This window comes from Sorex araneus, chromosome 2 (assembly GCF_027595985.1).
Source record: "Sorex araneus isolate mSorAra2 chromosome 2, mSorAra2.pri, whole genome shotgun sequence".
Taxonomy (NCBI): Eukaryota; Metazoa; Chordata; class Mammalia; order Eulipotyphla; family Soricidae; genus Sorex; species Sorex araneus.
The window spans coordinates 317,998,170-318,023,238 of record NC_073303.1 but is presented as its reverse complement, the minus strand read 5'-3'; the positions used below and the strand labels follow the sequence as shown (position 1 = coordinate 318,023,238).

Genomic DNA, 25,069 nt, shown 5'->3' with positions numbered 1-25,069 from the left:
GTTATTTACAAGAGAGTTTTGAGCAGAGAATCATCACAAATCCTGGCACAAATAAGTGTTCAACACCCAGGACTGAGGGCTCCAGAGATCAGCCTCCATCGTCAGACACTAACCGAAGGCCTGGGGAGAAAGGCCCTGCCACAGACTCGTGGGGCTCCATTTCCAGGAGACACAGCTGACAATGGAGCGCTCGGCCCTGCGCTCTGAGGCTCCCGGGCCACTACACCCTAGGGCTTTGGAGCTCTGAGTCGCGCATGCACAAGCTGGACAAGGTTAAGCGGGTTCTGGAAGGCTTAGCAGCTCCCGGGGGTGGTGGAACCCCACCTGGTGTCTTCTCCACCAAGTGACTCTAGGCTTCTGGCACTCCTGGGGTGAGGGTAGCAGAGCATGCCAGCTGCCTCTGGATAAAGAACCATGTTCCAAAGTACCCTTGATTATCCCCACTAGCCACAGACACCGATCCACACATTTGGAGAAACTGATTTACATGAGGCCGTAAGTGCAGAAAAACAAACTATTATCCCCAGAAGCGGGAAGGGGATACAGAGGGCTCTTTTGAATGATTATTTCCAGATGAAGAATTCAATATGCACAACTTCTATGTAAACTAAAGAACAGAGTTGGAGATTACTGTAGAAAGCTTTTCTTGCTGTTAAATGTGCTAGGAAGGAAATCTCATGATTGTTTTCTTTTCTCGTGGATGCAAACCCTCCAACCAATTCATCAATCTCAGTCAAATGAGGGAGAAATGGATTGAACACTGCATTCTGATTCCCTTTCACTGAGTATGAACTGGCCTTAGAATTATTACTTTTTTTTTTGTGCCCCTGCTCCTGGCTCTGAGCTTAGGGATCACTTTTGGAGGGTGGTGCTGGGAACAGAACCTGGGCCAGGCACATGCCAGGTTAAGAATCTTCCACACTGTAGCATCTCTCCAGTCACCTAGAACTATTTTATGTTTTTTGGTTTTGGTTTGTTTTTGTCTTTTTTTGCCACACCCAGCAGAGCTTAGGGCTTACTCCTGGTCCTGCACTCGGAGATCACTGTTGGTAGCACTCAGGATCTGGGATTTAACCTAGGTCAGCCACAAGCAAGGCAAGCATTCTATCTGCTGTACTATCACTCTGGCAACCAGTCCCCTAGAATTATTCTTAATGTTAAAATTATTAGAGTCTTTATAACAACATTGGGAAATGCTCTAACAAACTGCTAGGTTAAAACAAGAAAATAATATTTACACAATTACACCAGCCAAATTTAGGCTTGAATGTGCAGGTGGACAAGGTTGGAATAAAACATGAAAAAAAAATCATTCAGTCATTCTGGTTCTTAGCTTATGAATAATATTTTTTGTTGTCTGATTCATTTCTATCAGTGTTTATATGCACTGTGTGCATGTTTGGAAAGGGAAGCTGGAAACCAGTAATCTGGAAAAGGGAACTGGAAGGAGAAACATAGAGAAGACTGATGTAGGGCTAAAGTAAAACAGTGCGGGGAAAAATAATGATCTTGACACCACACTCCAAAGTAAACTCGACACCAAATTCTGATGAACATTTATGATGATCCAAAGATGGATCTGGAGAGATAAGATAGCAGGTAGGTAGCTCCCTTGCATAGGGTTAACCTAGATTCAATCCCTGGCAACACATATGGTCCCTGAGTCTTGCCAGGAGTGATCCCTGGCTGCAGAACTGGGAGTAAGCTCTGAGCACAGCTGGGCATAGCTCAAAAGCAAAAAAAGAAAGACTCTGCCTTATCCTTACTAGCCAATATCTGTAAACGAAAACAAAATAAAATTATACTTGAGACCCACATGCTGCCCAAAACAGATGAAATACTGAATACTCATCTGAAATATTGGGGAAAACTGAAGTCTGAGAGGGGCTTGGGATAGCTCAGTGGCTGGGCGAAGCACCCTCAGCTAGAGTCACAGGCTCCCTTCTATCTCCTCCCCGACTATTCCAAAGGGGCTACAGGTGAAAACCTTACAAAAGGCAAGATCACGGCGTGAGATTGGGGACAACCATTTGAATGGAAGACCATAGGAAGGAAACCAAGTTGGAAAGGGTCCACAGAGGCAAAACCGCTGAAAAACCCAGGCTTCGAGCCCCACCCCTGTGAGCACATTACCAAGAGTTCAATCCCTGGCACCATTGTCTAGCCAACTGTGATCTCTTTGGTTCTGCTATTTGAGTCTATGACTTCCAGAGCCACAAGCAATTTTTTGTTTATCACACTAGTCAGGTGCATGCAAAAAGCACAACTAAATCTGCCCCCAGTGGCCACCACTACAGGATCTATGAGCACGTGGCTAGGAAGTGCCACCCTGGTTATCACTGCAATGAGACCTGGGGAGCACTTTAATCAAACTGCATGGGCACTGCAATGAAAATGTGTGACTTACCTGACTCGTGTGAGAGCTCCAGGTGTGCAGCCCTTGAGAAACACTTGAGCCTGTTCTGTGACCCACCAGCCAAAGAGGGAAAGAAAGGGTGCGAGACAACATCCACGGCAGCAGAAGGGAAGGTGTATCAAGGTTACTCCAAAGTAACCTCGTCCCTTTGGAGATCAGCTCATCAACATTCCATATGGCTGAGGGTGAGTCTGTCTGAAGGCCCAGTACTCTCTCTTGGAGAAAACCTCATGCATACGTACAACTCTTCCTGTTCAGTGAAGAGCTAGAACTCATGTGTCCACTGACAAAATGAAAGACCCATCATTGAACAGACAACACACATCACTGTGGATAAATAGCAAGACCAGGTCAAGTGAGAAAGTATACTGAAAAATTGTATTATTTATCTGAAGAGGGAAAACATGGAAATACGAGCTGTTCTTTATGAATACTTGCATGCACAGACACAGCATGAAGACAAGACCGTGAAAAGCAAAAGCAACCCCCCCTCCCCCAACTAGGGAGGTAACAACTTGCTAGGTAACAACAGCAGGGGACTCTGATTTTTTGGTTTAGGGGCCACAGTGATACTCAAAAGTTACTCCCTGTTCAGTGCTCAGGAGACCATGTGGTGTCGAAGATGGCACCCAGCCCTCCCATATGCAGAGCACATGCTGAGCCACTCTCACTATTCATTGGCTCACCATGCCCAGAGCCCCCTCTCTCCCTCTTCCTCCTGGCTGTGCCATGACTCACCTGGGATGCTGGTTTCCTGAGTCGCTCCCTTCCCAGGAGGGGCTCCTCTGGAGGCCTGAGTCTGGAGTTGCAGCCAGGTCCTGGTCACTGTAGTCCTCCTGGTCTGTGGCCCACTTGTCCTTGGATTTGGTGCTGTCACGTTGTGAGTCGAGAGAGATGATGTCTGACGGGGAGCTCATGACCCCCGAGTCCTCTGTTGTGTCTTCTGATGCGAAGCAGCTGCCAACAGACATGGTCTCCTCGGCCTCTGCTGGCACAGACGAGACCCCATCTGCACTGCAGTGACTCTCGGGCTGCAGGGGCAGGCTCACTGGGTAAAACACAAGCACTGGTCACAGAGGCTGCAGGTCCAATGTGACCCAACCAGCACACCACGGAAATATCCTCCCTCCAAAATCTGCATTCTGTGAATCAGCTTTCTGAATTTTCATCCTTATACAACATGAGCAAACATTTTAAAATTCAGACTAACGATATAGCAGATGCAGTGATTTCCAGTCTGATCCCTGTTTTAATCTGAGTTGTGTAAAACTGAGTTCTTTGTACAAAATTAAAATAAGGGTTCAAAAAACAGATAAAGTTAGAAAAGATTGGACATTTCTGACACATTCTAGGGAAGAACATTTGATTACAGTACCAATGACACCATTGGCCAATATTTGGCTGTAACTTCATTTTTATGTTAAAGACTGCTTTGGTTTAAATGACGTTCTTGCAAAAAGAAATTTTCAAGAAAAAAATGAAAAAATCAGAATGAAAGTAGTTTGGTTAAGATTATCGCTGAATTAGCAGTAGGAGATTTTAATTTTTTTCTGCAGAGAATGATTATATATGAAAAATTCTGCCAATGCTAAAAGCCCAATTTCCATTACTCACAAATATTAACAATGGGAGCACTAAAGCCATCTCTGCAGTACATCTGTACTGCTTCTCTGAGGCACAATGAGTGTAAGACGAAAAACATTCAGTTTTTTTCCTTACTAGGTTCTCTAAGGTCACAGACAATTCCACACATGGAGGAGAAAAAATATATATATTTGAGCTGATTTTAGGTAGACAATAGCTATGGTTCTGGCTTAGTAGTATGCCAGAATTTAAAACAATGCAGAAATAGATATATAATTTCAGAACCTCAAGGCATATGATCCTAAATCAATTTATTATAGTATAAGAAAATATGTCTGTATTATATTGTAGTTTCTTTAAACTACATTTCTTTAGACATCATTTCTCCAATAGTCAGTTGTTGGATGCCTAAAATGAATAAAGACAACAGACATACTTAGGGAAAGTTCCCCATAATCATGCCCCAATGGTGAAATGACATCATAATTATACAGTAATAGGATTTCAGCTGGACAGCAGACTAGCAACATAGAATTAACAGAACTAAAAAAGCACCAAAAAGAAAAGTCCTTCAGGTGTCGGCTTATTTCAGAACAATAAAGTAAACAATTGAAAAGCAAAATCCACAAAAGGGCTCAAAGTACAGAAAAGAACATGAAGGCAGGGTTTCAGAAAAGACCAAATGCACAGGGCAGTAGAGCTAAAGGCAGTGAATGCATCTTAAGTCATTTCTTCCTTCCTGCCTCCTTCCCTTCTCCTGCTGCAGGCCTCCTAATTAGAGGGCAAGGAAGGAGAAGGAATCCTCCTGTGGCTTCATACCAATATTTTCCTTCTCATGGCTTCCCAAGAAGCTGTCAGAGCTAGAATAGTCACTTTGGGTCTCAGCCCTGCCCGGTGTCTCCTTCCCTCAGCCACCCCTGTGCTGGCACCACTATGCTGCCACAGTACATGGCTGTCATGGACTGCCCAGATGGCAAATCCAGATCTCCTTCCTATGTCACCATCACTGAGCCAGTGGAGTACAAACATTGTCTTTCTTCTGTGTGGTGTACAGACATCACGGAACAGTGAGAAAGCATGTTGGAGGTCCCAGAGTCTGGGTTCCAATCCAGCAGGGCAGGTGCCTGTGATAGAGCACACAGAGGACTGTGGAGGGACTTGTGTAACACCTAGCACAGTGCTCGCCACTCTGCAATCACAGCAGGCCCAGACCAGGCAAAGAACAGGCTCTGATTCTACCTGTGGATACTGATTCCAGACTTACAGTCAAGGAGGCTCAGGATGACAATGCCCTGGTGTGTTCACATTCAGGGGAAGGAGAAGGTAGCAGACATCACTGATAAGCCACTCAATCATGGCTCCTGTTACTGCCCAAGCTACCACTAAGTGTGAAGGAGCATGAGGAACTTTCCCTGCAGGCAGAATTCTCAGCGGGCCCCTCCTGCTGGCCACAGGACTGCCGTGGTGGGAAGGGTTCCAGACACACAGCCCCTGTGAATGCAGAATGTGGCCCTGGAGGAGGAGTGGGCTGGGGAGGCACAGGGGTTGGCAGTCCCATCTTCATGCAGTTGGATGATCAAGAATGAAGGGATTTAACTGAGTTTGTTTACAGCCTTCAGAAATTGTGAGGGAAAAACAAAAACACCCTGAGAGTCAGTGGTCTCCATCCAGTCAACTGCCACGTAGATTAACCATCTCATCGAGCAGGGTCATGTGGTCATTACCCATGCGTGTGCTATGGAAGCTGGCCGCAGAGGTTCTACATGCCCTCTGGGGGCCATCCCCTCTGTGAAATCATTCCACGGGTGCTGAGGTAAGGCCACCTGGGCACCGGTGCTGGCGGCCAGAACAAGTGACGTGGACTCTGCTCTCAGGACCTTGCCTGCATAAGGTGAGAATCACTTAGGACTAGAAGGATGATGCTAAATGTCCCAAGAGAAGCAACATGGAGTCATGCCACCTGCAGTGGCAAAAGGTGGGGAGGCAGGAGGAACTTCTGGGGGGAACTCATGACCCAGCTCAGGGTTGGGACGTGGGCTGCAGGCCATTAAGAGAGGTCAGTGTGAGCAAAGCTAGACAGACCTGTGCAAGGACCTTTAGGAAACACTTCAGGGGAGTTTGCAGCTCTGGAGTTTGCTGTTCGAAGACCTGAGTGGAAGTTCCTATGCGGCTCTCGCTGGGGTGAGTTTACTTTGTGAGGAGGTTTCTTGCAATTTGTTGGTAGCCAACACTGCCGTCCGCTAGGATCAGCCACCCTACCTCACTCACTCATCCTGCTTTTATCCCCTCAACCTGACAGTTCCCATTGGAACCCCAAGAGCTACAATATATGTTGACAATTTAATTAGGAGAATGGCACTGAAGATTTTTCCTTTATCATTTTAAACAGATGTCTTTCCAAACCCCTATTCCCCAGCCCGAGGGTGTACCTGAGTTGCCTGTGCTAGCATAAGACTGGGGACCAGGTCCTATTTCCTAGGTCACACTGTGGATACAATTTGTTACTCTCACTGTGATGTTCTGAAACTGGGAATTCTGTCTAAAATTAAGGGTAGCAGGAAGATGGAATTAAACGCTCTTATTGCTGTCCATGTTTATTCTGAGCAATCTTTTCACACTTCTCTAAAGTAAGCAAGCTGGTTCTCATAAGACTTACTGTCAAAATGACAGTCATAACAAAAAATAGAAATCCTACAAAGTCATGAAATTTATTTGGAATTTCTAAAAAACCCAAATAGTAAAACAACAATCCTGAGCCCAAATGTAAATCCCAACCAACAATATACAATGAAGAAAGGAAAGTCTCTCCAATGAATGATTCTGGGAAAACTGGAGAACCACATGCTACAGAAGAAAACTAGATCACTATCTCATACTATACAGAAAAATTAATTCAGAAATGGATTCAAGACTTGAATGTAACGCCGGAAATTGTAAAATACCTAAAAGAGAATATAGCAATAGATCTTGACTATAAGCCTTTGCATTATCTCTAGGGATTTGACTGCAACAGAGAGAGAAACAAAAGCAAATGAGATGACATTTAAAAAAGTTTCCGCACAGTTAAATAAGAATAGAAACACGTCACTACTGAATGTGAGAAGGTATTTATAACTCATACATTGTAAAGAGGTATTTCAAGATTAAAAAAAACCCTAAGATGGAACAACAACAAAAACAAACACCTGATTAAAAAAAATAGGCAAAGAATATGAATAGGAATTTCTTCACAGACTGCCAATAGATCAGTGACAAGATATCCACAATTTTTTATTAGGGAAATGCAAATAAAAACAATGAGCTGGTGAATGACCGTTATCCCAAAGAGAAGATCACAGGAGTTCCGGGGGGTGAGGGTAGACGGAACCCTTTGAACACTACTGGGGAGAATGTGCAGCTGCTCTCTGCAAGGAATAAAGGAGATTCATCAAAAATATGAAAAATGGAAATGTAGTTATTCTTTTCCTGAATATTTATCTGAAGACTATGAAAACACTAATTCAAAGAAGTACATGTACCCAAATGTTTATTAGACAGTACGGCCAGTACAGGGCTTCCATTGCCTGTGACAACCTGTATTGACTCCCTAGCACCACATATGGTGCCCTGAGTAGCACCAGAAGTAGTCCCTGGGCATAATGCTAGAAATAACCCTTGAGCACCACCAGGAGTGGCCCCCCCAAATAAGCTGGAAACAACGTAATTATTTATGGACAGATAAATGGGTAAACAGACATAGTATATACTCACAATGGAATAGTATTGTTATTTTTCAAAAGATTAAATCCTGCCTTGAGCAGCAATCGGGATAGTGTGAGTGAATGGAGAACAAGGGAAATACTTTATAATTTTACTCAGTATATGGTCTGTTAAGGAACAAATGAACTAAAATGAACAAATGGGGTTAACTGAATAAAAGGAACTAACTTTATGGTGAAAAAACAATCAAAACTTTGGAAGTAATGTCATGCATTATATAGAGGAGATTCAAGGCACACCTGAAACCTATGTAGTACACTATGAAATGTATCCTTTCTTTAATATTAAAAAATGATTCTTCCTCAATATTGCATTGTCAGCCACCCTAATGTCTGGCATTCTGCATCTTAGATGAAAATTCACATGCTAGTATGAACATGTGGATAAAATATTTCATGAAATGTCTAAATATTATTTGCCTGCCGCTGAATCCGATGTCCCCTGTAGTGTGTATACAGTTTCTACTTGGCCAAATCATGAAAGAAGCACTAGCCAACAAATTATTTCAATTCCTTCGGGTATATGTTGGTGAAACATATACTTACAGGCCAATAAAAGGGGCAGGTTCATTCAAAATCACAAAGGATCATGTGTTAGTTAAAAATCAAATTGAGATTCATTGACCAGGAAAATGTTCAATGAATCTTATTTAAGATTACCTATGCTAAGTTGCTGCTTTGGTTTTCATCATCAAAACAAAAACCTTACTTCCAGATTGTCTAGTGTTTGAAAGCAAACGTTGTATTTAATCATCACCTTAGACATTTTAATATTCCAGGAAGTTTCCAACTTGCCAAGAGACTCAGTCTGGCATGAAGAGAAGGTGAATCATTTGAGATAAACAATCTATGGCAATTATTGTCTATTTCCCTATTTATTATCTATTTAGTAATTTATTTCAAGCTCTATCCCTTTTTGGGTACAACTGCAGAAAAAAATGAAATGGTCTTACTTTATTTTATGTCACATGAAATTCAGTCATTACTTCATTTTTTTATTTATTTATTTTTAAGTATTTTAATTAATTCACTGTGAGGTACAGTAACAAAAATCTCATGTTTGAACTTTGATCATATGGTCAAAAACCCATCCCTTCCACCAACAAAATTCCCAGATTCACCCCCACCCCATTCCACACCTCCCCCTGCCTGTATGGCAGACAATTTGCAAACTCTTTCTCTACTTCAGTTACCTTCCATGTTTTGAGACCAGTCCTACCACCCTCATACCTGCCGAAAATGCAATGCTATAAAATGTGCTTTTTTGAAATTTTATTGAATCACTGTGATATAGTTACAAGCTTTCATGTTTGGGTTACAATCACACAATGATAAAACACCCATCCCTTCACCAGTGCACATTCCCCACCACCAATATCCCCAGTATACCCCTTTCCCACCCTTCCCCTGCCTTCATGGCAGACAATATTCCCCATACTCTCTCTCAACTTGTGGGCATTATGGCTTGCAACACAAACACTGAGAGGTCATCATGTTTGGTCCATTATTTACTTTTGGCGCACACCTCCTACCCCGACTGATTCCTCCAGCCATCATTTTCTTAGTGATCCCTTCTCTATTCCATCTGCCTTCTCCCCTCTGCTCATGATGCAGGCTTCCAGCTATAGGGCAATCCTCCTGGCCATTGTATCTACTGTCCTTGGGTGTCAGCCTCATGTGATGTTATTCTATACTCCACAAATGAGTGCAGTCCTTCTATGTCTGTCCCTTTATTTCTGACTCCTTTCACTTATGATACCTTCCATATCTATCTATTTAGAAGCAAATTTCATGACTTCATATCTCCTAACAGCTGCATAGTATTCTATTGTGTAGATGTACCAAAGATTCTTTATCATCTGTTCTAAGGCACTTGGGATGATTCCAGATTTTGGCTATTGTGAACAGTGCTGCAATGAACATATAGCTACAGATATCATTTCTACTGTGCTTTTTGCATCCTCAGGATATATTTCCAGAAGTGGTATTGTGGGATCATATGGAAGCTCAATTTCTACTTTTTGAAGGACTGTCCATATTGTTTTCCAGAAAGGCTGGACCAGTAGGTATTCCCACCAACAGTGAAGGAGCGTCCCTTTTCCCCCACATCCACACCAGCACTGGTTGCTTGTGTTCTTTTGATTGTGTGCCATGCCAGTCTCTGTGGTGTGAGATGATATCTCATTGTTGTTTTGTTTTGCATGTCCCTGATGACTAGTAATGCAGAACATTTTTTAATGTGCCTTTTGGCCATTTGTATTCTTCTTTTTTTTTTCTTTTTGGGTTTTTGGGTCACACCAGGCATGGCAAAGGGGTTACTCCTGGCTCTTCACTCAGGAATTACTACTGGCAGTTCTCAGGGGACCATATGGGATGCTGGGATTCAAACCCAGGTTGGCTGCGTGCAAGGAAAACACCCTACCTGCTGTGCTATCGCTCCAGCCCCTGTATTCTTTTTTTTGAGGAAACTTCTGTTCATTTCTTCTCCCCATTTTTTGATGGGGTTGGAGGTTTTTTTCTTATACAATTCTACTAGTGTCTTGTATATCCTGGATATTAATCCCTTATCAGGTGGGTATTGGGTAAATATCCTTTCCCATTCTGTGGAATCTTTCTGTAGTTTGGTCACTGTTTCTTTTGAAGTGCAGAGGTTTCTTAGTTTGATGTAGTCCCATTTGTTTATGTTTGCTTCCACTTGCATGGTCAGTGCTGTTTCATCCTTAAAGATGCTTTTAATGTGGAAGGAGCGGGAACCAGAGACAGCTTTAGGAATTGGGGTTCCAGCAAGTGCTTGCACCCATGTATGGAGACTGTGAACTAAGCTTTTGCCCCACGCTGGCTAACGGAGGAAATAACCTTCCTTCTTGGTCTCTCTCCCCTCCGGGAGAAGGCGTGGTGTCCGACATTTTGTGGGTCCGTTGAGAAGGTATGAACTTTTGGCGCGAAAAAAAAAAATGTGTGCTTTGAACTTGAAACAGCCGCAGGATGCAGGGCCAGCCCCAGCCGGGGCCGGTGCTCAGCTGTGGCCGGCCGGGTTTTCGGCCCGGGTGCCCATACCTCTGCAGAGCCAGTGGATGTGGAACGAGCGGGAACCAGAGACAGCTTTAGGAATTGGGGTTCCAGCAAGTGCTTGTACCCATGTATGGAGACTGTGAACTAACTTTGGCTACATGCTGTTCCAGGAAGGGAAATGATTCATTTTCAAACTTAAATCTTCGCGGACTTAATTACTATAATACAGAAATTGTAAACCGCGCAGCCGCTACCGCGGCCGCGCGACATTTTCTCTTCATTCTTATCAGTGGAAAACTTATTATCAAATATTTCCCTGTTAATAGAGCTGTATTCTTAGGGGATAAATTCCAACAAAAATAGTGAGTCTGTTTTGAAACTCTAACAACAATAGTGAGTTATGTGTTGAAATCTGGAATGTAATCAAGGTAAAGAGAAAAGGAAGTGAAATTATCACTCACGTACGGGGTGGGTTGGGGGGTGAGGGGTGGGATGTATACTGTTTTTTGTTTGTTTGTTTGTTTTGTTTTTGCTTTTTTTTTTGTTTTTATTGGTGGTGGAATATGGGCACTGGTGAAGGGATGGGTGTTTGAGCATTGTGTAACTGAGATATAAGACTGAGAACTTTGTAACTTTCCACTTGGTGATTCAATAAAATAAATTTAAAAAAAATTTAAAAAGAAAGATGCTTTTAGCTTCAATGTCATGGAAAGTTCTGTCTACATTTTCCTCTATGTACCTTATAGATTCGTGTCTGATATTGAGGTCTTTAATCCACTTTGATCCAACTTTTGTGCCTGGCAGTAGACAGAGGTCAGAGTTCATTTTTTGGCAGGTAGCTATTCAGTTTTCCCAGCACCACTTATTGAAGAGGCTTTCCTTGTTCCACTTCATGTTTCTTGCTCCTTTGTTAAAGATTAAGTGTCCATATATTTGGGGGTCTGTGACAGGATATTCAACTTTGTTCCATTGGTCTGCAGGTCTGTTTCTAGACCAATACCATGCTGTTCTAATTACTACTGCTTTGTAGTAGAGTTTGAAGTTGGGGAAGGTGATGCCACACATCTTTTTCCCAAGGATTGCTTTATCTATTCGTGAGGGTTTATTGTTCCACATGAATTTCAGGAGTGTTTTGTCTATTTATTTGTAAAATATCATGTATATCCTGATAAGGACCACATTAAATTTGTATAGTGCTTTGGGCGGTATTGCCATTTTGATAATGTAAATTCTCCCTATTCATGAGCAGGGGATGTGTCTCCATTTGCTAGTGTTCTATTTCTTGAAGTAGTGTTCTGTAGTTTTCCTTGTATAGGTCCTTCACCTCTTTGGTTAAGCTGATTCCAAGGTACTTGATTTTCTGAGGTGCTATTTTTAACGGGATTGTATTTTTAATGTCTCTTTCTTCTCTTTCATTATTTATATATAAGAAAGCCATGGACTTTGGGGTGTTGATTTTGTAGTCTGCCACTTTACTATATCGACATTTTGTTTCTAGGGGCTTTTTTTGTAGAGTCTTTAGGGTTTTCTAGGTATAGTATCATATCGTCTGCAAATAGTGATAGCTTGACCTCTTCCTTTCCTATCTGTATGTCCTTCATATCTTTTTCTTGTCTAACTGCTATGGCCAGGACTTCCAGTACTATATTGAATAGGAATGGTGAAAGCACGCAACCTTGTCTTGTGCCTGATCTCAGAGGGAAGGCTTTTAGTTTTTTTCCCATTGAGAATGATACTTGCCATGGGCTTGTTGTAGATGGCTTTGACTATATTGAGGAAAGTTCCTTTGATGCCCATTTTGCTGAGAGTTTTCATCACAAACGGGTGCTGGATCTTGTCAAAGGCTTTCTCTGCATCTATTAATATGATCATATGATTTTTATTATTTCTTTTATTGATACTATGAATTATGTTGATTAATTTGCGAATGTTAAACCATCCTTGCACCCCTGGGATGGATCCTACTTGGTCATGGTGTATGATATTTTTGATGAGTCATTGGATTCTATTTGCTAATATTTTGTTGAGGATCTTTGCATCAGTGTTCATCAGGGATGTCGGTCTGTAATTCTCTTTCTTTGTGGTATCTCTGTCTGCTTATGGTATCAGGATGATATTTGCTTCATAGAAACTGTTTGGAAGTATTTTTGATATTTCAATTTCCTGGAAAAGCTTAAAGAGAATTGGGAGTAAGTCTTCTTTAAGGGTTTGGAAGAATTCACTAGTGAATCCATGTGGGCCAGGACTTTTGTGCTTGGGGAGACTTTTTATTATATTTTCTATTTCCTTGATGGTGATAGGTCTGTTCAGATATTCCAGGTCTTCTTGGTTCAGCCATAGACAATATGTTTTGTATTGCTTGTTATGGATATAATATAATGTTACGTGGCTACAAGTGCGGCCATGTGCTCAAGGCATTCCAAGTTTTAATAATCAGGGTCTGAAGAAATCGCTGCAGCAAGTTGTGCAGGTTGGAGATTCATCTCTGTGTCTCTGGATTGTGGCCATGTGGGAGCTTAAGTAGACATTGGGCGGATGTGACATCATCTTGGCGTTCAGTCATGAAAGTTGATATAGAAGTGATCCAATAAGGGGCTGGAGCGATAGCACAGCGGGTAGGGCGTTTGCCTTGCACGTGGCCAACCTGGGTTCGAATCCCAGCATCCCATATGGTCCCCTGAGCACTGCCAGGAGTAATTCCTGAGTGTAGAACCAGGAGTAACCCCTGTGCATCGCCAGGTGTGACCCAAAAAGCAAAAAAAAAAAAAAAAAAAAAAAAGAAGAAGTGATCCAATAAGGTGCATTTTCCTACTATAAAGAATTGTTTTGGAGATACCCTCTGTTATAGCACTTTTTTAAAAGTATTCAGTTAAAATTTATCCTACATTTAATTTTCTAATCACGCCTGGAAATGCTCATGAATTTCTTCAGCTCTATGCTCTGGAATCGGTGCTGAAGGTTCTTGGTGCTTGGGGACTATCTGGGCTGTCAGGGATCAAACCTGGGACGGCCAAGTGCAAGGCAAGCACTCTAGCCACTGTATCATCATTACAGTCCTGAGACATTTCCTAGATTTTAGATCTCCATTTTCCCCTTTGAGTAAATGAATGTGTGCTGCTGGCCAAATGCTTTCCCTCCCTTTGCTTTGGCGCAAGAATTAAATGCAGAATTAAAGTCAGTCTTTGCTAAGACATTTAAATTTTTTTTTTAAATTAGTGAGTCACAGTGAGGATACAGTTATAGACTGACACATGTTGTGCTTGTTTTTCCTTCATGCAGTGTTCGCATGAGTGGAGCAAATCCCTCCACCAGTGTCCATTCTCCACTACCAATGAACCCAGTATCCCTCCCACCCACCAATCCCATCCTCCCCACCCTGGCTCTGTGGCGGGGCATTCAAATTTGTTCTCTCTCTCTCCTTTTGAGTCTTGTGGTCTGCAATAGGGGCACGAGTGGCCATCATGTTCGGTCACAAGTCCACTTTCAGCAGGCATCTCCCTTCCCGCGTGGGATCTCCAATCACATTTTACTTGGTGTTCCCTTCTCCATTTGGTAAGACTTTCCCCCAGCATGTGAGGCCAGCTTCCAAGGTATGGAGTCAACTCCTGGTATTACATACTACTATTCTTGGGTATTAGACTCCTACTCTGTTATTTTATATTCCACAGATGAGTGCAATCTTTCTATGTCTGTCCCTCTGCTTTTGGCTCACTTAGCATACTTTCCATGTTGATCCACTTATATGCAAAGGTCATGACTTCATCTTTTCTAACAGCTGCATAGTATTCTATTGTATAGATGTACAACAGTTTCTTTAACCAGTCATCTGTTCTCAGGCACTCGGGTTTTTTCCAGGTTCTAGCTATTATAAACAATGCCGCGATGAACATATAAGTGCAGATGTCATTTAGACTATACTTTTTTGTTTCTCCAAGATATATTCCCAGAAGTGGTATTGCTAGATCAAATGGCAGCTCAATTTCTAATTTCTTGAGAAGCGTCCGTATTGTTTTCCAAAGGGGCTGGACCAGTCGGCATTCCCACCAGCAGTGTAGAAGGGCCGCTTTCTCCCCACATCCTATCCAACAGCGGTTGCTTTTGTTCTTTTGGATGTGTGCCATTCTCTGTGTTGTGAGGTGGTATCTCATGGTTGTTTTAAATCTGCATCTCCCTGATGATTAGTGATGCAGAGCATTTTTTCATGTACCTTTTAGCCATTAGTATCTCTTCCTTTAAAAGTTTCTGTTCATTTCTTCAGCCCATTTTCTGATGGGGTTGGATGTTTTCTTCTTTTAGAGTTCAACCAATGCTTTACATACCCTTGATATCAACCCTTTATCAGATGGGTGTTGGGTGAATATCCTTTCCCATTCTGTAGATTGCTTTGTATTCTGGTCACTGTGTCTTTTGCGGTGCGGAAACTTCTAGTTTAATATAGTCCCATTAGTTTATCTCTGTTTCTACTTGATTGCTTAGTTCGTGTCATCTTTGAAGATACCTTTAGCTTCAATATCGTGAAGGGTTTTGCCGACCTTGTCTTCGATGTATCTTATGGATTGTGATCTGATGTCGAGGTCTTTAACCCATTTTGGTCTGATTTTTGTGCATGGTGTCAGGTTGAGGTCTAAATCCATCCTTTTGCATGTGGTTGTCCAGTTATGCCAGCATCATTTGTTGAAGAGGCTTTCCTTGCTTCACTTCATATTTCTTACCCCCTTATCAAAGATTAACTGATCATACATTTGGGGTTGTGTGTAGGGATATTCCACCCTGTTCCATTTGTCTACGTCTCTGCCTTTGTTCCAGTAACATGCTGTTTTAATTGTTACTGCTTTGTAGTAAAGTTTAAAGTTGGGGAGGGTTATGCCTCCCATCATCTTTTTCCCAAGAATTGTTTTAGCTATCCGTGGGCGTTTTTTGTTCCATATGAATTTTAGGATTGCTTGATCCATTTCTTTGAAGAATGTCATGGGTATCCTTATAGGAATCGCGTTGAATCTGTATAATGCTTTGGGGAGTATTGCCATTTTGACAACATTGATTCTCCCTATCCACGAGCAGGGTATATGTTTCCATTTCCTCATGTCCTCTTAGATTTCGTGGAGTAGCGTTTTGTAGTTTTCTTTGTAGAGGTCCTTTTCTTCCTTGTTTAAGCTGATTCTGAGGTACTTGATTTTCTGGGGCACGATTGTAAATGGGATTGCTTTTTTCATGTCCCTTTCCTCTGCCTCATTGTTTGCATATATGAAGGCCATGGATTTTTGGGTATTGATTTTGTAGCCTGCAACTTTACTGTATAAGTCTATTGTTTCTAAGAGTTTATTAGTAGAGGCTTTAGGCTTCTCTAGATATAGTATCATATCGTCTGCAAATAGTGAGAGTTTTATTTCTTCCTTTCCTATCTGGATGCCCTTAATCTCTTTTTCTTGTCTAATAGCTATTGCAAGTACTTCCAGTACTATATTGAAGAGGAGTGGTGAGAGTCGGCATCCTTGTCTTGTGCCTGATCTCAGAGGAAAGGCCCTTAGTTTTTCCCCGTTGAGGATAATGCTTGTCGTAGGCTTGTGATAGATGGCTTTGACTATCTTGAGGAAAGTTCCTCCAAACCTCATTTTGCGAGGGTTTTCATCATGAAAGGATGTTGGATCTTGTCAAATGCTTTCTCTGCATCTATTGATATGATCATATGGTTTTTATCTTTACTTTTGTTGATATACTGGATTATGTTGATTGATTTCCAAATGTTAAACCATCCTTGCATCCCCGGGATGAATCCCACTTGGTCGTGATGTATGATCTTTTTGATGAGTTGTTGGATCCTATTTGCTAGTATTTTGTTGAGGATCTTTGCATCGGTGTTCATCAGGGATATTGGTCTGTAATTTTCTTTCTTAGTGGTGTCTTTGTTTGCTTTTGTTATTAGGGAGATGTGTGCGTCATAGAAACTGTTTGGGAGAGTTCCTGTTTTTACAATTTCCTGGAAAAGTTTGAGGAAAACAGGCAACAGGTCTTCTTTAAATGTTTGGAAGAATTCGCCAGTGAAACCATCTGGGCCTTTTGTTTTGGGGGAGGTCTTTGATTACACTTTCAATTTCCTTAACATTGATGGGTCTATTCAGGTATTCCACGTCTTCTTTCTTCAGTCTTGGGAGATTGTAGGAATCAAGGAATCCATCCATTTCTTTTAGATTCTCCTTTTTTGTGGCGTATACACCTTCAAAGTAGTCTCTAATAATCTTTCAAATCTCACTGGTTTCTGTTATGATGTCCCCCTTTTCATTTCTGATTCGATTTATTAGAGTTCTCTCTTTCTTTCTTTGTGAGTCTTGCTAGTGGTTTATCAATCTTATTTATTTTCTCGAAGAACCAGCTCTTTGTTTCATTGATCTTTCAGATTGTTTTTTTAGTTTCGATGTCATTAATTTCTGCTCTAATTTTTATTATTTCTTTCCTTAGGTCTGGTTTGGGTTCCTTTTTCTGGTCCTTTTCTAAGGTCTTGAGTTGTGAGGTCAAGCTATCTATGTGGACCCTTTCTTCCTTCCTGAGGAATGCTTGGAGAGCTATAAATTTTCCCCTTAACACGGCTTTAGCTGCGTCCCATAGGTTTTGGTAGCTCGTGTCTTCATTCTCATTTGTTTCTAAGTATTTTTTAATTTCTTCCTTGATTTCCTTCCTGACCCACTCATTGTTCAACATTGAATTGTTTAATTTCCAGGTGTTTGATTTGATTTTCCGTATTTGTGAGTGGTTAGCTTCTATCTTAAGTGCATCGTGATCTGAAAAGATGGTTGATACAATTTCTATTTTTCCGATTCTATTGAGGTATGTTCTGGGGCCCAGTACATGGTCTATTTTAGAAAAAGTTCCGTGTGCACTGGAAAAGAATGTGTATTCTTTCTTTTTGCTGTGTAAAGCCCTATATAGGTCTATTAGGCCTCTCTCTTCAATCTCTTCTTTCAGAGTCAGTGTCTCCTTGTTGAGTTTTGTTCCTGTCGATCTATCTAGAGGCGATAAGGCCGTATTGAAGTCTCCAACTATTATTGTGCTGTTAGTGATGTCCTCTTTGAAGTCTGTTAGGAGTTGTTTTAAAAATTTAGCCATTCGTTCATTAGGAACATATACGTTTAAGAGTATGATTTCTTCCTGTTGTACATATATCCCTTGATATACAGAAAATGACCTTCGCTGTCCCTTTTGATCTTTTTCATCCTGAAATCTATGTTGTCGGATACCAGGATGGCCACTCCAGCTTTTTTAAGGGGGTTGTTTGCTTGGAGGATTGTTTTCCATCCTTTGACTTTGAGTCTATGTTTACTCTGTTTATTCAGGTGTGTTTCTTGCAGCAACAGAATGTTGGGTTTAATTTCCGGATCCATTTTGCCACTCTGTGTCTCTTGATAGGTGCATTTAGGGCATTGACATTGAGAGAGATTATTGTGATGGGTTTTTGTGGCATATTTCTGTGGGATCTGTTGTTCTTATGGGGCTCCTCCTTGTCTTACAGTAGCCCCTTTAGACCTTCTTTCAAGATTGGTTTTGAGTCTATGAAGTTCCTGAGCTGTTGTTTATCCGAGAAATAGTGTATGGTTCCTTTGAGTTTGAGTGAGAGTTTAGCCAGATAAAGTATTCTTGGTGAGGCACTCATTTTGTTGATTTTTTTCACTATGCCCCACCATTGTCTTCGGGCTCGGAGGGTTTCCTCTGACAGGTTGGCTGTAAATCTGAGGGGTGCTCCTTTGTATGTGATTTCCTTCTTTTACCTTGCTGCTTGCAGAATTGTGTCTCTATCCCTAGCATCCATCATTCTGACTATGATATGCCTTGGAGTCTTTTTATTTGGGTCTCTTTTTGCTGGTATTCTTCAGACTCCTTGTATCTGGATGCCTGCCTTCTCCAGTTCTGGGAATTTTTTAGCAATGATGTCTTTGACTGTGTTTTTTTCATTGGGGTTACTTCCCTGTGGTTCTGGTACTCCAATGTTTCTTATGTTGTTCCTCTTGAAGTCATCCCCCAGGGCTCTGATTCGCTCTATAGCCATTTTGAGGTCTTTTGCCATTATTTGTTGTTGTCTATAAGCTTTCTGCAGCTCATCTTCCAGGTCGCTGATTCTGTCTTCGGCTGTAGTCATTCTACTGTTCAGGGCATCTAGTTAGATTTTTAATTCATCTACTGATTCCTTTATTTGTGTAACTTCCATTCGTAGGTTTGAAATTTCTGCTCTCATTTCTTCCTGGATTATCTTGGTAGACCGTTCCAGTGCTTCATTCATCTCCTCCCTTAATTTGTTGGATGTCTGTTCCATGTTTGCTTGGAGTAAGTCGACTCTTCTCCAGATTTCCTCTCTGAATTGTTTATCTGAGAGGTCGTAGATGTAAGTAGCCCCTGTTGATGTTTCTGGTGTCTTTTCTTCTCCCTCTCTTCACGGAGGGTATTTTTGCTGCTTCTTCATATTGTTACAGAAGTATAGAGTTGGAAATTTGTAGTTATTTATTCCTGTTCCTTCTTGTGGAAAGAAGGGGCTCTGATTGTGCTAAACTTCCCTTATTCACTGACAACTTTTATAGTGTCACACTAAGCTAATTGATATTTTGCATAAGTGTGAGATCGCATAAGTGAATTTTCAAAGAAATACACAGTACCGATTGAGGTGAGGTAACAAAGAATATCTGCGGCCGCGTTAATGGCTGCCGCTTCAACAGGTGACCACGCCCACTTTGAGACCACGGCCACTAAGACACAGGCCACGCCCCCAGTGTCTTCCTGTTAGAGAGCAGGGGGGGGACGGGAGGGCGTGGCCGAGGGATGGTCTTGGTACCTGATGGATGGGCGGGTGCAGTTACAGAGCCAGTTCGGGAGATAGGGTGCGTGGGGCGTGCGGGGGGGTGGCTTCAGGAACTCGGGGGATTCAGACGGCTGCGGGAAGTGGGGGACAGGAGGGCGTGTCCTCCCCTAATTTATTGAATGCTCGTTCCATAGTTGCTTTGAGTTCGTCAACCATCGTTACTATTTTCTCTCTTAATCCTTTATCTGAGAGGAGGTTGTATTTCTGGGAAGTCCCTGTTGAGGTTTCTGAGATCCTCTCTTCCATCTCTCCTGGCGATGGGAATTTTCGCTGCTTCTTCATGTTGTTATGGGCTTTACTGTCAGGCGCACTTCCTTAGCTTGTGAGAGGTTTCAGTTGAAGATGTGGGGATATGGTCTCTTTACAAAGGACTTTTTGTGCAGCTTGATGTGTTCACTGACAGTTTTTGTGAAATTAGGGTAGGCTAGGCTAGTTGACTAATAGCATATAGTGACTAAGATGACCAGGGTATTCTTTAGAGGAATAGGTTATACTGATTGTGATCAAAGCATGATGCATGGAATGGGAGAAATAACTGCGGCCACCACTCCAGAAGGAGACCACGCCCCCTTTTGAGACCATGCCCCTAAAGTGAGGACATGCCCCCAGTAAACTGGGGAAGAGGTGGGCTCAGGGTGGCATGAAGAGGTGACTGAGAGCACGAGGCGGGGCTGAGAGCTTCAGAGCACCAGACCTCGGGTGAGGGGCGATAGATCAAGACTTTTTAGATATCACTCCTTAAACCTTTTTTCTACCAAATATCTACATTCTAAATTCTCCTGATGCTTAATTTTAACCACTTTAGGGAAAACGATACATTTAATTTTTTTATGAGGTAACAATATTTTAGAGGAGCACAATGTTGATGAGATTTAGAGGTACACTATTACCCATCACATTTCTGTTTACAGAACTCTATCTGTACACCCTACTCCTTGTTCTGTGGTCAGAGTCTTAGGGATGCTTTTCTTGGACATTGCTTCTTTCCATTATTATTTGTATGCCACAAATGAGGGAGATAATCAAGTATTTGTCTTTCTTCTTAATATGACACCTTCTTATCCCACTCACGTAATAGCAAAATGCAGCATTTTATCATGCCTGAATAGTATTTCATCATGTGTGCATATATATGTATATATACGTGTGTTTGTGTATGACATATATATATATATGTATTTCACTATTTTTTTATACATCCATCTCCTATTAGACATTTGGATTGCTGCGCAGGGCGGCAAGGAACATAGGTTTGATTATCTTTTTGGACTTGTGTTTTTGTGTTCTTGGGTCAGATATCAAAGAGTGAGATTGCAAGATAACATTCTATTTTTAATATTTTGTGATATCACAGCACTTTTTTTTTTTTGCAAGAGCAAGAAAGCTCTTGAATGCAGGTTCATTTTTCTCCCTATTCTGCAAGAACCTGTTTCTGGCCTTTTTTAAATAGACCCTATTCATTAACAATGAGGTTCTGGCTCCTGGACCTTCTGGTGATGAACAATTTTCCAATATGCCTACTGGACATTTGTACAACTATTTTTGGAGAAGTGAGTTCAGTTCCTATTTTTTTGAATTTCCTTTGGTCAAGCTTTTGTGTCCTTTATATATGCTGAATATACTTATATAATTTGAATATGAATATATTTATGTAATCTTTTTTGAATATACTTATGTAATTTTTCTTATTTAGTAGAATATCATTTTCTTTTTGTTCTGTGTCCAAAATTGTAAATAATTTTTTTGGGGTGAGTTAGATCATACCTGGTGTTCAGGGCTTTTTCCAGGCTCTGTATTCAGGGTTTACTCCTGGCAGTGCTCAACGAACTGACCCATATGTGGTGGTGGGGACTGAACAGGGTTGGCCAAACCAAGGCCAGCCGCATGCAAGGCAAGCACTTTAATACCTGTGCTATCTCTTTGGTCTCTAAAATTGTAGTTTTATTTTTATTTTGGTGAAACAAGAAAGACTTCATTAAAACTTATTTAGCAATAGTACTTAGATAGAGTGTTTGCCTTGCTCAAGGCCAACCTGGATTTTGCCCTTACCCATGTACTATGGCTCCAACCCTAAAGAGAAAATTTTTTAAACTTAAAAATTATTTATTTTAGAGCATTACAAAGCCGTTCATCCCTGTCACCTGCAAATCAATGAACAATGGGATAACAGTGATACAGAGTGATATAAAGCCACTCATGATTGGATTTCAGTCATACAGTATTCCAACACCCATCCCTCCACCAGTGTACATTTCCCAGAACCAGCGTCCATCACCTCCCCACCCCCTAACTGCCTCTTTGGCAGGTATTCTCTCTCTTTCTCTCTCTCTAGAGATTTTTTTTTTGCTTTTTGGGTCACACCTGGCGATGCACAGGGGTTATTCCTGGCTCTGCACTCAGGAATTACTCCTGGCGGTGCTCAGGGGACCATATGGGATGCTGGGAATTGAACCCGGGTTGGCCACATGCAAGGCAAACGCCCTACCTGCTGTGCTATCACTTCAGCCCTCAAGAGATATTTTTTAAAAAGAAAAAAAGTATAGGGGAAGATGAGTTGGGTCGTGTCATGTTGAATTTATTTATTTTTTTGAGTTCCAATCTATATAATAATACTTATTTCCTTAAAATTCAATTTCTTGGGGCTGGAGCAGTAGCAAGCGGGTAGGGCATTTGTCTTGCACATGGCTGACCCAAGGTTCAATTCCTCTGCCCCTCTCGGAAAGCCTGGCAAACTACTGAGAGTATCCCGCCTGCATGTCAGAGCCTGGCAAGCTCCCCGTGGCATATTCGATATGCCGAAAACTAAAACAAGTCTCACAATTTAGACGTTACTGGTGCCTGCTTGAGTAAATCAATGAACAATGGGATGACAGATGCTACAGTGCTATCATGGCTTTGGCTATTATTTCTTAGTAAAGCAACCTGTTGGTTTGATATAGTCTCACTTGTTTATGTTTGCTTTTTATTGTCTAGCTGATAGAGTTTAATCATTGAGGAGACATATGAAATCAATTTTCAAGGAGAGTTCTGTCAATGTTTATGGATTTGGGTTTAACAGATCCTTAGGTGTTTTGAGGTAATTTTGGTGCACAGTGTGAGATGGGGGTCCAACCTCATTCTTTTACATATGGCATCAGTTTTCGAAACACTATTTTGTTGAGAGGTTTACCTTTTGTAAATAGGTTTACTATTGTGCTCTAGGTTCCTTATTATAGCTCAATTCTCCATGTACTTGAGGACCTATTTCTGGAGTCAAGTCTATTTCACTGACAGTATATCAGTTGTTACTTCATATACTAAACAGTGTAAAGTTAAGGAATGCGAGGTCTTTTGTCTTACAAATCACTTTTATTTTGTAGCCAAATCTGGCTGTGTTCAGAAGCTACTTTTGGCTCTGCAGCAAGGGATCACTCCTCATGGGGCTAAGGGACCCATACAGAGTTGGGGATCAGACCCAGTCAAATGCCCTGCCCATTATACTATCTCTAAGCTTCTACCTCATAAATATTGTATCTAATTTATAGGTACTTAACTTATAATTTTTTAAATGTATATTTTTAAAATGGACTGGAGCAATAGCACAACAGGTAGGGTGTTTGCCTTGCAGGCCACTGACCCGGGTTCAATTCCTCTGTCCCTCTCGGAGTGCTCAGCAAGCTACCAAGAGTATCCCACCTGCACAGCAGAGTCTGGCAACTATCATGGCATATTCAATATGCCAAAAACCATAACAACAAGTCTCACAATGGAGATGTTACTGGTGCTCGCTCGAGCAAATCGATGAACAACAGGATGACAGTGCTACAGTGCTATTTTTAAAATAGTATATAATCACACAATACTCACATATGCAAGAATAGAGAATATAGAATTATTTAGTATTTCAAATCATTTTAAACAGTGTTTCTTTTTCTAGAATTTTTCTGGATTCGAACAAACTATATACACAAATAGGCATCTTTAATCCCCTTTGAAAATTAATGTGATTTAAATGATGAACAAAATCGATCTTTTATGTGTATTATACAAAAGACAGTAGACCATAATCTCACTTGTCCTAATGTGCACAACATCCAGTAAAAGCATTCCATGTCCCTTTTCCCTGCCTTATCTTCATGTACCATAAAGGGTTGCTGGCCACAAAAACATCTGGGGTCTTTCCAAGTAAATTTCTGCGTCCTCATATAAGCAAAATCTAATGTGTCTCTCTTGATGAGGAAATAATTCACATGTTAATGTTGAAAAATGAAAGTAAGTATTCTTGCCACAACCCAGGAATCTAGACATAACCTTTTGTGTCTCAATGCTGATGTCCCAAGGACAGGCAGTGACCGAGTGACAGGTGTGGGTGGACATGGCACTGCTCTGCACGATGAGTGAGTCACTTCCCTCCACCCAATTCACGGCAGTGGCAGTCCCAAGTCCATGGTCCTGCCTTCTCAATGGCAGTCTCCTGGTTTCCAGGCAAAGCTTCTTGGAGTCAATTTCTCTGGGCTAATGAGGTATAACACCAGGACAATTTCCATCCTTTCCTTTGGTTATTCTAAAAATTTGAGGCCAATGAATGTTGAGGAAATACTAACTGCTCTTGTGAAATGAAATATTTCATTAGGTACTTAAAAGACAAAAAGAATTTCCCCTTTTCTTTATGTTAGACTACAAAGTTCTATTTTGATCAGCATGTTATTTTATTTTCTTATTCATAGTTTAGAAGTTTTATCATCTTATAGAGTCCACTAAGCATATTAGCATCTTTAGACCAAAGAGTTTGTGCAGCTGCCTGTCACAGGAGTGGCCAGGTTCATGAGAGATGAAGTTTTCAGTTGAAACATGGCTGCTTTAACATATTTCCCTCTCCTGACTGACTGGCCTTCAGAGTTTTCCTGGAATCTCCCTTATTGGGACTGCTTCTTTCCTAACTACTTGAGTGTCCTAATGCACCAGGCATCCTGGCACTGATTTCTGGGCAGCCCAGTCTCTGGAGATGTCATCTCCATCAGCTCGTCTCACCAAGCATGTTAGATTTTCTGTGTTCTCTTATGTTTCGAGTTCTCCCTAATTATCTAGCTGAAGCAATTTTATTTACTTTCAAAAGCTTCTAGAATGATGTCCACTGTGTAAAGTCCATAATTTGAGAGGCTTTCATTTCAATAAGCAGAAGAGATTTTCAGGACATTCAACTTGCTTGAATATGGCTTGAAATATATAGGGACTGTCAAGGATATATTTTCTCTTTCCTGTTCCGTTCTTTTCCAACTATGCAAAAAGGTGGCTCAATATCCAGGCTCAAAATTATCCCTCTCATGCAGACAACTCAGAAGACCAGCTGGGAGAACAATGACAAGTCAAAGTGAAAAAGCAGGGAATGGAACACTTGAGAAATCATAGAAAAGGTTTGTAGTGACTAGAAAGAGCCTGTCTGACTCCAGGCTTGACTTCTACATGAATTTCCAACTC

The 25,069-nt window shown here is 41.4% G+C and overlaps 1 protein-coding gene across 2 annotated transcripts in view; it reads right to left on the bottom strand.

Moving 5' to 3' along the window:
- Positions 1–25,069, bottom strand: part of COBL (cordon-bleu WH2 repeat protein) — a 287,608-nt gene that overhangs the window by 39,246 nt on the left and 223,293 nt on the right. For both annotated transcript variants that reach the window (XM_055126472.1, XM_055126473.1), the window contains one exon: positions 3,155–3,464. In XM_055126472.1, coding sequence (XP_054982447.1) covers positions 3,155–3,464 — 310 coding nt within the window. The remainder of the gene's footprint in view (positions 1–3,154; positions 3,465–25,069) is intronic.